The sequence below is a fragment of the Lissotriton vulgaris genome, chromosome 1_1 (genome assembly GCF_964263255.1).
Source record: "Lissotriton vulgaris chromosome 1_1, aLisVul1.2, whole genome shotgun sequence".
NCBI lineage: Eukaryota > Metazoa > Chordata > Amphibia > Caudata > Salamandridae > Lissotriton > Lissotriton vulgaris.
The window spans coordinates 724,197,299-724,211,579 of NC_141685.1; the positions used below are offsets into that span (position 1 = coordinate 724,197,299).

The 14,281-nt window shown below is 43.1% G+C and overlaps 1 protein-coding gene across 3 annotated transcripts in view; it reads left to right on the forward strand.

Annotated features, from left to right (window-relative positions):
- The window catches only part of LOC147747715 (coagulation factor XIII B chain-like), a 504,437-nt gene extending 492,135 nt beyond the window's left edge, over positions 1–12,302 (forward strand). For all 3 annotated transcript variants that reach the window (XM_086955171.1, XM_086955177.1, XM_086955183.1), the window contains one exon: positions 11,959–12,302. In XM_086955171.1, the coding sequence (XP_086811297.1) occupies positions 11,959–11,970 (12 nt within the window). In that variant the 3' untranslated portion in view covers positions 11,971–12,302. The remainder of the gene's footprint in view (positions 1–11,958) is intronic.
- The last annotated feature ends 1,979 nt before the right edge of the window (positions 12,303–14,281 follow it).

Below are 14,281 nucleotides of genomic sequence, written 5' to 3' on the forward strand. Positions count from 1 at the left end.
AGTGCACAGAGTCCTAAAGACAACAACAAGGAATTCAGCAAAACAAGAGGGGTGAAGTCAAAAGGTTTGGGGTGACCCTGCAGGGAGGGACACTTCTAACATAACCCCCCTCCATCCTAAAGCTAGGGTAGACTATTGATAACCCTGATGGATTTCCATGCTCAGATGATAGAATGTGGGCAGTGGCCCTCTTCTAGAGAAGCACTTGTGCTATGCCCATCTGAACCTAGTTGGATTTTAACACTCTCCTGAGCCACTGAGCTAACCCAGGGAGACTTTGTCCCCTCACTGTGGACCCCATCTGTGAAGCTCCTACGCTTCATTTACTCACAGAACAGATGCATTCCAGTAGGCAGACAGTGCCACCATGTCCAACAAAGTGAAGTGGCCCATTCTTCCCCTTGCATCAGACCTCTGTCTCCATCCCAAGGAAAACTCTGCCCATAAGGACAATCAGCAGAGTCTACTAACAGCTAAAGAGGAAGGCTCACGGCCGTCCACTGCTATCAGGTGGAGGCCCAAGTTGGGGTCTTGGACAGGCCTCACTTACAGCCTTGAAGTTTCCCTAACCTCTGAGGTTTCACAGAGTGGGGGTAACAGCACCGGGTGTTAGACCCTTACTTCCACTTTCTTTCCCACCAGTCCAGAGGTAGATTCCTGAGACCAGCCTTTCAGCCCAGGGTCCATACCCTCAGGTCAAACAGGTACTTGGCAAGCCAGGACTTCCAGGGGGAACCACCATGCCCTCAAGGGTGACACACTCTGTCTGGGTCATGCAGGGATCTGCCAGGTGCAGGACTCCTGTCCTCTGTCTCTTGATAGGCAGCACGTCCAGGTCTCGGGTGCTCTTCTGTCCCAGATGTCAATCCCCGGTCCACTGTTCCTCCCACTGTGGACTGGCTCCACCTCCTGCTCTCCATCTGTACCTTTGTACTCTCCGTTTAGGAGAAGAACCACAGACAACTGAGCTTTTAGGGTGTCCTTGAGCAGCCACCTCTCCCAACTCTTGTAACACTGGTGGTAATTTATTTCCCAGGATTCATTCAGTGGGCATCTGGGGGCTAACTATACCCTTCCTCTAGGTCACTTTTCCACCCAAATCCCGAGACACAAGAGCCATAGGGTGGAAGAAGTCCTGCCCATGTGCCTGATTTACCCTACATACCTGTCCGCTTGTCAAGGTTCAGGTTCCTCAGGAGCAGTACCCTCAAAAAGCCCACCTTCAGGCAGCCCCGACTCTGAATTAAGCAATACAGAGTATCAGGATGGCCAGATGAGGGGAGTGAAAGGGAGGATACTGCGGGGAGAGAGATCTGAAAAGATAGAAGCTGCAGCGATCCTCAGACCTATTATACTTTCTGTAAATCTTTCCTCAGATTTACAGCCAGATTCATCAAGCCAAAATAGGCTCGCAAAAGGCCCAGATTCTGAGAATTTGCGAGCGCTATTTTTGCATTTGGGATTCATCATCCCAAATGCAAAAATCGCAATTCTAGAAATTGCTAAATTGCGAATAGTTGCATTTAAGGAATCTCAATTTGAGATTCCTTAAATGCAATTCATGAACCATTTTAAAATTGCGAATTCGCAATCTGGGGACGCTATTTACCGCGAAGTCTAACTACGTGGTAAATAGCGAAAAAGTTGTATGTTACACACACACATGTCCTTTGGACATGTGTGTGCGCAACACCAGTGCACATTACCATTTCAGGGGTGATACAGGGTGTCCTTTGGACACCCTGGCACCCTTGAAATCGCTTCCTTATTTGCGATTCGCTAATTGATAATCACAAATAAAGAATGACTCCCCATTCATTCCTATGGGCCTTTAGGAATGAATGGGAAAGCCATTCCTTATTTGCGATTAGCAATTAGCGAATCGCAAATAAGGAAGCATTAGAAATTGCATAAATATTGCGATTTCCACATGCATTCCGTTTTGCGAGTCTTTAATAGTGATTCCTTAATAATCGCTATTAAGGACTCGCAAAACAGGACTTTGATGAATCTGGGGGATAGGGATGAATGGTAAAGCCATTCCTTATTTGCGATTAGCAATTAGCGAATCGCAAATAAGGAAGCAGTATAAATCGCAAAAAATATTGCGATTTCTACATGCATCCCGTTTTGTGAGTCTATAATAGGGAGTCCTTAATAATCGCTATTAAGGACTCGCAAAACAGGACTTTGATGAATCTGGGGGTAAGTTCTTTGCTGAGTGCTGCTAAAACGTAAAAATAACCAATGATACTATAGGGTTAACATTCACCTACAGTTACATGAATCCTAACTGTATTTCTGGTTATCAGTATGTACATAAATCAAATAAACATGTCTGATGATAAATACTAGAATCTAGTTAAAGCACAATTAACATATCAGCAGTTTACATATTAGTCCGTTTAAGAATTCAGCTTAAGAATCCCATACACTTGTTTAATCATGAAATGTCTATTTGCCAAAGGTTTGCAGGGCCTTGACCTTAATTCTTAGCCAGAAGGTCATGCAAATGAGGTTAGTCTTTGTTGGTAAATTCACAAGATTTATCTTCAATCTCAAGTCTGAAAATATACATTAGCATTTGCTTTGCTTTCACTAGTTCGTAAAGGTCAAAGTTCAGAACGCACTTATAACATGCATACACCCTGCTTAAATGTTAGAAATGAATGCCATTTGCTTTCACTAATTCGGAAGGGTCCAGATTCAGAGTGCGTTTAAAAACATGTAAACACCCTGCGTAATATAAAAAATGAAAGTCAAGAGACTTACCTAGAAGCCACTAAACAAATACCTGAATTATTTTCTGATCGGAGAGCCTCACAACGGAGATGCAGGGAGCCTTGGGAAACAACAGCCTCCAACCGCGATCCTGAATAATCCGCAGCAGGTGAAGGGCGCGGCTCCTTTTTATATGCGCTGGGACGGGAAACGGAGGCCGAAGCTGAACACATTTCAGAGGTGTTTTCATAGCGCAAAGCAGCGCAAAAACACCAAGAGGGCAATACAGTGTCATGCCTAGGGGCTGGAAAGGCGGGATTTCTACTCTAGAATCAGAATAGCATTTTCTAGAATCCCGTCACAGGTCGACTAAACCTTTTTACCTGTCATAGAGTGTAGAAGGCAATCTATCCAAATAGTGTAGCATCCACTTAAACGATCCCCATTGCTTTCTCAAAGAACCACTGTCTAAAGATCGAGTTTAAAGATTTATTACAAAGCCAAAAACAGTTGGGTATATAAACACCTCAGCAAAAGATTAAAGAGATAAACAGGCACTAATACAAACATAATTTTTCGGAAAAGTCTCAATCGACTAAGAAACAATACAAGTATCAGCTTCAAAATCATCAGGCTAACAAGAATTGCTATAACCTGGGTTTTAGTAGGCATCGGAAAAGGAAGGAAGAAATCCAAATTAATCTGTCTCTACACTATACTAAATGACATCCCTACTTAGCAAAGTTCCCTCCTATCAAAGGTGTCAGCCGTGGTGACTTCCAAAGAAGTACACTCACTCCATTCGGACTTAGCCTGAGAACCCCTCTCGCATAGCAAAGCTCTCTGCCTGACCAACAACTTCCTTCGCCCTCATGCGCATCTGGCCTCTCTCTTCCTCGGGGTGCTGTCCCTAATACAAAACCCCACAATATGGACGACACGCCCTCAGGTACGCCCCTCCCACAGGTGTTGATTTTCAAATATTTCCACTACGACATCTTCTTCCTTGTCCATTGAAAACGTCATTGGGTCCCAGAGCCTTCTTCTCTTGAAGTTGCTTCCCTAAATTCCGCAGTCACTCCTCCATGTCTGGGACTACCATCCTAACTCTCACACACAATGGGCCCTTCTTCTACAATCTCTAGTTAACCTTGCACCGCAAAAGAACGCACATAAATCGGCTCACAGTTTCATGCTATTTGCAATTAACTGTCTAAAAGCAACCTTCTGAAAAAGACATATCCAAGATTTAATGTCAAGTGAAACATTCTCAATCCGGCCTACACAGTTTTTTTCACAACTGGGCCTCTGCAGGTTTCTGTGTATCACATCCTAACATGAACAATACATTTTCGTTCATTAAGCCTTCATCATTATAACAAAATACATCTTTTAAATACATTTTCTAACTTAAGCACTTCCATCTCAATATATGAATACAATAATGAATTTCTAATAAAACAGCTAATACACTAAGGACTTATTGATCATCCCTATTGGATTAATACTTCACTGCAAACAATATTTCTAGATTAGCGTGGCATTAATACTTTCAAAACACTTTGCGGTACTCTATGTAAATTCTGGCACATTAATTTTTAGCCCTACATCACATTTAAACACGATTAAAGTCCTTTATGTATGTGGGTGCTGATTATTCATGAATATGTTGCACCCCTACAATTTCTAACTCAGATTTGCGCTCTCTCAGGGCCAATAAGCATTACAAAGTTAATGCACAATTTAAGGATGGAGTGTTAGTATGAAATATGCAAACAAAGCACAGAAGTACAAACAAAGCCATGAGTAGCCTGCACATGTACAGCCTTGACATCTACGCAGTCATGCATTTCTGGAGCATCAAACAAAATAAAGCAAGGCACATCTGGACAACGCAAAATTAAAGCAAAAGAATACAAGCAATGTTTATAAGAAACTGTTGGCTATGTACTAGATTGCTACTAGTACCTTACTGAACTCTGGTGGGTCATGACACCGCTGTACTGCTCTTGGGAAACCAGTCTTTCCTCACCAAGGTCTTACTGGCACAGGTATCCCTTAGAGAAGTGACAGTTATCCCATTCGCTGTGACCCAAGGGAAGGGACGATTTTCACCTCAGGAATGACAAGTTTTCCCTTGAGGACCAAATCAAAACTAGGAGACACAAGAGCATGTTCTACCCTCTGCGGGAAGCAACCCTTACAACGCAGTCATTACATCACACTTCATTTACAATGCAGTCATTACATCGCAACATCCTTTACAACGTGTGTCACTACAACACAGCCATTACATTGCGTGTCACTACAACGCATGACACTACAACGCATCTCACTACAACACAGGCATTACATCACATGCTATTACAACGTATACCATTACATAGTACCCCTACACTATCCAACACTTACCCTACTGTTGCCCCCCCTGGAGTTAGAATAGTAATTTTACCCCTACACTATCCTACACTTACCTTACTGTTGCACCCCCTGGAGTTAGAATAGTAATTTTTACCCCTACACTTTCCAACACTTATCTTAAATGCAATGTAATGGTATGCATTGTAACGGTCTGCATTGTAAAGGTATAATACAATGTAATGGAATGCTTTGTAAATGTAGTGTTAAAAAAATTGTTGTAATGGCATGCAATGTAAATGCATGCATTGTAAAGGATGTTGCGATGTAAAAACTGCATTGCAAAGGCATGTGTTGTATATGCATGCATTGCAATGTCATACATTCACCCTCTGCTCCTTCCCCTAAAGCCACACTACCCACTCCTGTAGAGTTCCCCTCAGTGGATGGTAACTTGGTACAGACCTGGTCCCCTTGCTTGTGCTCCAACTGGGTATCAGTCAAAGCACTGGGGCTGGAAATGGGGTAACTTGGGCAGCCGCCCATCAGAACCTCCCCACTATTCTTAGAAGGGGCATGGGAACACTTTCCATACATATTGTACTTACACCAGGCTGGAGAGCCCTCCACCAAAGTTTGAAGGGTAGAGAGGTGTGTTGGGTGTGGAAACATTGTCCTGAATCAAATCAACAATTACTAAAAGTATCCCACCCAATATGTTCGGCGCTAAACTCTCGTGGCGTCACCCTCTCAGCACGGGAAAAGGAGAAATTCCTTTTTGTTTAGTAACCCTCACACATTCTAATGGTGTCATGCTTCATCATCGGGTTCACCCTGACTCCTAAAGGTCGTGGTGGGCTCAACCATATTCCAGGGAGCACTTTGGAGAGATAGGCTAGGGGGGTCTAAAAAATAAAAGATCCTCCTTTGTCTCCAGGTATCCCTTTATTAGCGGAGGCGTAGGGGATATTAGCATATATATACAAAGGGTCTTCAGGAAGTGATGGTCCTGTGACCCTAATGTCTTTGCCCAGTATCTTGCCAACATGTTTCAGCCCTTCAGAATGGCCTCTTGGGTCCTGGGCATTCTTCAGGGTATATAGTTCCCACCCTGGTTGTATAAATAGGTAATACCAATTTTATTTTTTGGGTGCAGAAAGCTGCATCCACACATTGATGTGGAAGGTATGCTTATCATCCTTCCAATTTTCCTTGCATTTTTAATCTGTCTATAAGAGAAAGTGAGAGGACACCAAGACATTTATACATCAAAATTCCTTGGTTTTGAAATTGGGCGTAAAAACGTATGTCACAGAATGTTACGTTTTGAACAAAGCATGACAATATGTAATGTATCGTTGATCGATGTATCATCACAGTTACAAGCAGGGGAGTAAATTCAAACTGAATTAGGACAACTGGCAGCGTTGATGATGTGTCATATTCCAGGTTAAATAAGTTTCTATATTGCTGACAGTTTTAACTAAAATCATGTGGCGCATTGAGTGTTTTTTAATGTGGAGTCCTCATGCTTTGATGCCAACTTGTCCCTGAAGGCGGTTTCAACCCATTTGCCATTAGAGCAAGTCATAATAGAGGAATTATCGTGCAGGTTGGGCCTCCCTAGAGTCCACAAATTATGCGCCACATACGCCAGCCATGGGATCAGGGAGAAATGATCTAATTTGAAACAAACCTGCAAAATTAATCTGCTAAATCTAAGTTCCTCTTTTACCCAAGTTGAGTGCCAAAGTTTTAAAGGGCAAAGACGGAGTTGGTCAGTAATGTAATGTGAGCCTAGTTCTTCGTTGACAATTAAAAAAGGAACACTATGTGGAACTCCCAGAATGCCTCTTAAGAATTTATTTTCAGCTACTTGAATCAGGGCGACCTGGCCATATTCACATATTCCACTGCCATAGATCACTAGTGGGATGCACTTGGCCCCGTAAATTTCCTGGATCGATTGTATATGAAGGTGCCCGAGCAGGTGGGGAAAATCTCCTATAATGAATGTCGCTCTGTTAAAAGACAAAAAATTCTGGGTTATAATTGAGAGCCAGTTAAGCTCAAAATCCAGAATTTGTGTCATTTGTAGGTGTGTATGAAGTTACAGTTGGAATTATCATCGACATAGCGGAGAACACTTCTTGGTTTTCATCAGGCATTTGACCTAGTTGGGAAATCCCCCATTCCCCATTCCAGCAGTTCCTTTTGCATTTACTTAATGTGAGTCAGTATCAGCGGAACTTCAAGCAGCATAACTTTTGACCCTGTACTTTAACTATTGAGGCATCCTCTGCTAACCACTTGTATGTCAGAGTTCGATGTAGTGTGAAAAAGGAGGTGTGCCTCATTTTGTTATGGTCCTTCACAAGTTCACTAAGGGGCCTCGATCTGCCTTTGGATCAGCATTAATCTTTCTGATCTGGTCTGTTGTCTAGATTTGGCTTAGGGATTTGTTTGGATTCAGGCTTTAGTCCCCTGGTTTCCATAATGTAGTTCTTAGATCCCTTTGGTACCTTGCTGAGAGGGTTTTGCCTGCTCTTGAGGTCTCAAATTATTAGCTTCCTCAGAGTGCCAGTGTTCCCAAACTGATGGGTGAACTGGGCAGAAATGAGTCACACAGAGGGATTGTTTGAATTGTTGAATTACAGGGTAGCTCTTCTCATTATATTCACAGTTTTGCATGGCACCCCACCTATCCAGAAGGAAGCTAGTATGCTATGAGTGCCTGTATTGTGCTAATGGGCAAGATAGTCAGGTCAGGTGACAATGAGAGTTATACCTCATCCAGGGAGTATCAGCTACAAATTGTGAGGGTCAATGGCAATAAAAGACCTGCTGGACTCTGAAGAGCCTGCTCACATATCTCATTCAGTGACCTCTTCCTAGACAAGCCAGTCTGCTGTTTCTGTGCCTGAGGATAGTGGGGTGAGCAGGAAAGAGGAAACAGCGGTGTGGTGAGTCCCACTGCCCACCTTGTGGGAGCTTTCCCCTGGTATCTAATTAGGTAGAAGCACTGACTGCTAGCCTACCCACTGTCTGCCTTGATCAAATAAGATCCCCACGTCCCGTCTTAGCCGCCGCCTACAGGGAGATCCTCAAGTGTACATCTGTGTGCCTGAGGCCAGGCCAGGCCACTTTTCTGGCTCAAACATACCTTCATGGGATGGCCTCTATTGACTGACCCCTAGACAGCAGGGACTTAAGAGACCCCAGAGGGCCCCATAGGGTCATCACTCCCTCACCACCTGCAGGCACCCCAGGAGTCGCCATCCGCAGTGTAGGTCCTGCAGGCCTCAGCGAGTTATCTCAAGGGCCCACATGGCCACGCCTGTTATTAGTTACTCTGTGGGCCCAGAGCGATCCCCAGCAATGAAAGGCTCTCTCCAATCAGATCTCCAGTTAAAATGAATGGGGATGCCTAAACCCTTGGTCCACAGCCTCACCTCAGTTTAGCTCCACTCTCCAGGTCTTCTGGCAGAGGCTGGAGTAAGGAAGGGTACCTCCCAGTGCCATCCCAGGGCAGTCTCGATCACTCTTTTTCCCCATGCCAGAACCTGCCTGAGTTCCAGTCCTCCATACTGACTGTGGGTGTTCATCTTGTCAAATGCCTTTCAGTCCATCTCAAGGGCATTGCAAGGGGGAGCTAGAACTAGCATAGGTAGACACAGAATAGTCCGTCACAATACTTTATTTCGGCTTTGCAGCCATAAAAGCATACTAAAATATACATACATTGAGTAAATCATGAAAGGTAAAAAAAATCACAAAAGGGCAATTAGAGATAGGTTATCAAAAGGAGATCAATGATATACAAAAATAGATTACATCAATACTGCAGCCATGACACATGATGAGTGACTACCCAAACCCCCAGATTTCGGAAGCACAAAGCAGAAGGCACCCAGAGCACAATTAAAAATATATATATAGGAACAATAAAAACAACACTATTGCATCATATACAAAGTTCAGTTAAACTACATAATAACAAAATAAATTAAGGGAGTAAAGCTAAAAAGTTACATTCCTGAGCAGATAAAAATGGACGTAATTATTATCATCACATTCACTTACAGTACTAAGAAACAGCAAGAGTAAGAGAGTAATGCGAACAGCAACATCAACTGTTACCCTGCTCTTTTCCCTTTAAAATTCCTCTACGGATACACCACATTGCAAAGAGGAATTTTGAGGTCGCGACTACAAGAGTTGGTGATGTTTCGTATTTAAGTAGCCTAAAGACCTCATGATAGTTTCTTTGCCCTAGATTTCTACACAACTGGTAAACCCACTTCGATCTAGACCTATAGTAGGCAGGACAGAAAAGTATTACATGAGTTCTGTCTCTTCCGCAGCAGCACAACCAGGGCAAACTGATTGAACTATACCTTTCCATTTATTTGTCAGTGCGCCTAGTGGAAGGGTCCATGTCTAAATTGGATAAACCATTTTTTAGCCATAAGGGGTTGGATTCTGTCCAAGGTCTTTTCCAATGTATACTGCTGTTTGACATCGAGAAACCTCGATGTCAAAGAGCAAGAGATCGTGTTCTTAACTAAATGGGAAAGTTTAAATTCCTTCAAAGCTAGGACTAAAGCTTTTTCTGGGGCACTGGAACAGGACTCCTCCGGGTTCAACCATAAATTAGCACGACCTAGGGAAAACACAAATTCCTAACGTAGGACAACCATGGTAAATTTATGGCCCCCAGATTACACATTACTTCCCTCAATTCCTCCCCATAGGTAATTAGTTCTGGCGTACTCCATATGCGACGCCAGAAAAAGAGAGAACGAGAGGCAATTAGATCAGATATAGGATCAATACCAAGGTCCATCCTCAGCGGTGTTAGGGGCGTACTTTTTGGTAGCCCTAACAACTGTCTAGCAAAGCTGTTCTCGGTTACCTGTAGTGGATGGGATACACAGTGTCTCCAAAGTTCAGCACCAAAGAGAGAAGCTCCCCTTGCTTGTGTTTTATACATTTCTGCCGGAGGGCCTATCACCTTCAGGGAGCATTTTTTATACACTATAAGGATGCCTCCCAGGACTTGGTTAGCTTCAAATTGGCCTTCATTATATGAGACCCCAGTCCATTTTGTCGTACAGTGAAATGCCTAAATAATCGAAGGTGGAGACTCTCTCTAAAGGTCTTCTGTCCATTTGGGGATGTCGACAATTAGTTTTTTTTGCATGGAAGACCATATATATATATATATATTTTTTTTTTTCATGGTAATCACCCCAAAAAATTTCCTGCAAAATGTACTAAACTTATCCAAGACACGCTGCATCCTCATGGATGATTTAGACGGGAGCAGCGTGTTGTCGGCAAACATTAAGGCTGGTATTTTCCTGTTTTCTAATCTTGGAGAGTCTATGTGCTTCACGGCCAAGAGTGTATCAATTAAGCCATTCAGGAAAAGGGAGAAGAGGGTTGGGGCCAGCACACATCCCTGCCTGACCCCTTGCTCCACCGGGAAAGGCGCTGTCAGTTCTCCCTTTTTTCCAAACCTAACCCTTGCATAGGTGCCTTCATGTAGACGTTTTAAGATCTGGCAAAGATAAGCCGGCACCCCCATGTCAAATAGAAGACTCCATAACTGCTCACGGTGGACCAGATCGAAAGCGGACTTAAGGTCCACAAAAGTCAGATAAAGGCTACCCCCTCCCAAGGTTACTGTCTTCCAGTAAATTAGTTGTAATCTAAAGATTTGGTCCAGGGTTGGAATTCTGGACCTAAATCCTGCTTGTAGGGGGGTTAGGATGTCAGCCTCGTCCATCCAAGATTGCAGACGTCCTAGTAAGACACAAGCAAAGATCTTTTGGGTGACGTCGATGAGGCTGATGGGCCGGTAATTTGCCGGTTCTAATGGGGAACTTTTTTTAAAGATTGGGATAATCTCGGCGCCAAGCCAGGTTGGGGGGAGCTCCATGCCTTTAAAAATGGAATTAAATAAAGACTGCGGGTATGGAGCCCAAACAGCCCATTCAGATCTGAACAGATCGCCAGGGATTCTGTCCAGACCAGGTGCTTTATGGGGTAGTAACTTGCCCAGTGCCATGTTAACTTCCGACAAAGTACAAGGAGGTGGTGCCATATTCAGGGGGATGTGAAAAACATCCATTAACCCCCGAGGTTCAATAACATTCACGGACCTGGAATACAACATTTTAAAATACGATCTCCAGATTTCTTCTGCTAAATTTGGAGCAATGGCCAGGTCACCTTCAGTGTGACCTGTCTTCACTAAGTTCCAAAAGGAACGCATGTCTCTACTGTCCAAAGCTTTCCTAATCGCTTCCCATTTTTCGTTTTCCCAGGCTGCTTTCGCCTCAGCCAAGATGATTTGAAAGTGAGATCTAGCTAATCTGGTGCCTGGGACATCCTTGTTCTTGACTCTTAATAGCAATGCAGTTTTAGCTTCCCTGCATGCCTTATTGAACCATGGATGTTTCGGTTTGGGGTCAGGCTTATGATTACTATCTTGTATATAAAAAAAAGCTGCCACTTTTAAAAACATCTCATGATGGTTATTTTTCAACAATATCACAGACTCTTGGTCTTGGTAGTTTTCAATAATGTTGAGAGCAGACTCAAAGAAGGGAATGATCTCAGTATCCGAGTTGGTGGGCGTTCCTCTTGTCAATGCCTCTCAGTCCATCTCAAGGGCATTGCAAGGGGGAGCTAGGACTAGAATAGGTAGACACAGAATAAGTCATCTGCCATCTTTGACAGCTTCTAAGTGACACTATCGTGCATGCTAATGTGCCATAAGTTCTTCTTAGAAATGTATGTTGATAAAGCTGTGATGGTGTTCCAGTGTCATAATAAAATTAGCTAATCACTAATTAATGCTTCTGTTTTCAGAAAAGAACTTGAGGATAAACTAATGAAGAAAGAGAATCCTGATTTCCTGACCTGTACGATTCTGAAGAAAAACAAGTATTCGTTCATCTCATGACCAACATATATCTCCACATCCTGTGATCTGAAGCCATTTTCATCTGCGCACTGTTTAATTGTCTCTAGGGACTCTTCAAAATGTTGCTGTTTAAATCATATTCCATTTTTTTGTATGAAAAAAGCTTTAAAGCTATGAGCTTGTAAAGGAGTTTATAGTTACTACTGGACATTGCCTCTTCATTTATCTGTTAAACTATAACTGGCATGGTTCCTTTGTAAGTGTCACCAAATAAAATTGTATATCCTAAGTATTGTTTCCTTTTCTGAAATGAGGTGCGCACTGAAATATACTAAATATAACTGCAAGGGCCCCTCTCCCAGGTGAGCGAAAGAGTAGAACTGTGTCAGGTCAAAGGTGAGAGTCTGTATTAGGAGGGTGAAAGGGCTCTGAAGAGAACCTGGAGGGTGTGGGCTAACTGTAGGCTTCTAAGAGCAGCAGCAGGACACAGGAAAGACTGGTAAAGTGTTACAGTCAACTTGCACTATATGTGAGTTGGAATGTCTAAGAGACTGAGAGGAAGTTCTGAGGTGTGCCTCAGGGACAGTTGGGCCTATTAACAAGCCACTTGCTCTGTCGTTATGTCACCTTTTTACCATATTAAAAGTGACGCACCAGCAGGGAAAGGGGTTTGTAAATATGCCCCAGGGCTTCTTAATGTTTGTGTCAATATGTGGAAGGTTCCAGCTGTGTAGCTCTAGTGCTATAGTACTGTCTCTCAAAACAGTGGCACACTACAGAGTCATGAAAAGTGGGGTCCTTCTGGGGGTAGGACAGGTTCAATGACTTTCAATTGTTGGAAAGACGAGTACTTGTTTCTCTGAGCCACTGGGATTTCCTGCCTCCCACCACTCCCGTTGCACGGAGGCGTGCATATTGTGGACACTGGCAAAGACCAACAGATCTGGGAAGAGGATCATTGATTTGCCAACATGTTCGGCCACCTACCAGCACCGTTCCATTGCAAGACATTTAAGAGTCTTCGCCAAAGTTAAACTTTGTCATTTGGATGCTCCGGCTCCCCTTGCAACATGCCCCTTAGTTGAAGTCTAGTACCCTCCTGTGGCCTCCTCTCACATGGCATTAGCAGAACCTACTCCAGTGCTTTAATGGACTACTAGTCTTGTGAGAAACATCTTGTAGCGTTCATCGTAACCAGTGTTTATCTAGGTTCATTTACAGCAAGGAATGGGGCTAGGAAGTCTCCCACTATATTCCTCAGAGCCAAGCAATATTCTTTGTAAAGTTTTAATTCTATGTTATGGTTTACCCAATTCGTTAAGATTTGGATGGCAAGTCTTTGATCTAGTGTGTAGGGGACCCTAGAGTGGGTCACTAATGACCAGGCACCCTATTTAGCCGGGCTCCCCTTGGATCTTTTTATTCCTCATTCCCCGGCATGAGATCACAAATGTTTGAGGAGAGTGTGGAGCCAGAGTGATCCTCTCTCTAAATGTATTTGTGGTATCATTCATGATAAGTGAAATGGTCTGATTGAGATGTATCTTTGTGAAACGGGTTCTGGTTCCCTTTTTGTGCTTAATGGATGCCAGAAGAAACTGTGTGATTAGTAGATGTGGTATTAATACAATGTAATATTCTATGTTTTGAGAAAATTGAAGTTGTTTTGTTACTAAAACAAAGTGGCAGCAATGCATATTCTCTGTGTTATCTCCTGGCAAGTGAGACATAGCGCACTATGTAAGTGAGACAATGCAAGGGAGACATTGGCACACTATGTTTAAAGAGCAGAGTGCGGATCTCCACACCAGAGGCACTTGTGAGCCTTTCCTGTTTACATACAGGTTACGCCACTTACAATTCTTTCTACCTGGATAGTGTAAATGCGTGAGTTTCCAATATAACTAACGTAATTTTGGAAGCTGCCAACAGGTGTATTACACCCTTCTGTACAATACCTAACTTCTCCAACCCTCACAAATTGCTGATATTCACTTACCAATATTCCAGAACTTCCACTTGTTTATGATTGTTATTTGGAACCTTGCACATCCACCCATGAGTCAACCAACCAATCTGACAAGCAAACTGCCCCACGTAATATGAACTCGTTCCCACTTATATTTACCTTTGCTGTTTTAGGACAGCCTACCTAATAATAGCATCGGAATACTTTGCAAGATTTTAAAATAAACAATGTAACGTAACATGATCCAAAAATAATGTCAAATGCAAAAAGCAATAACATATTTTGGGTGCAATTGGCCT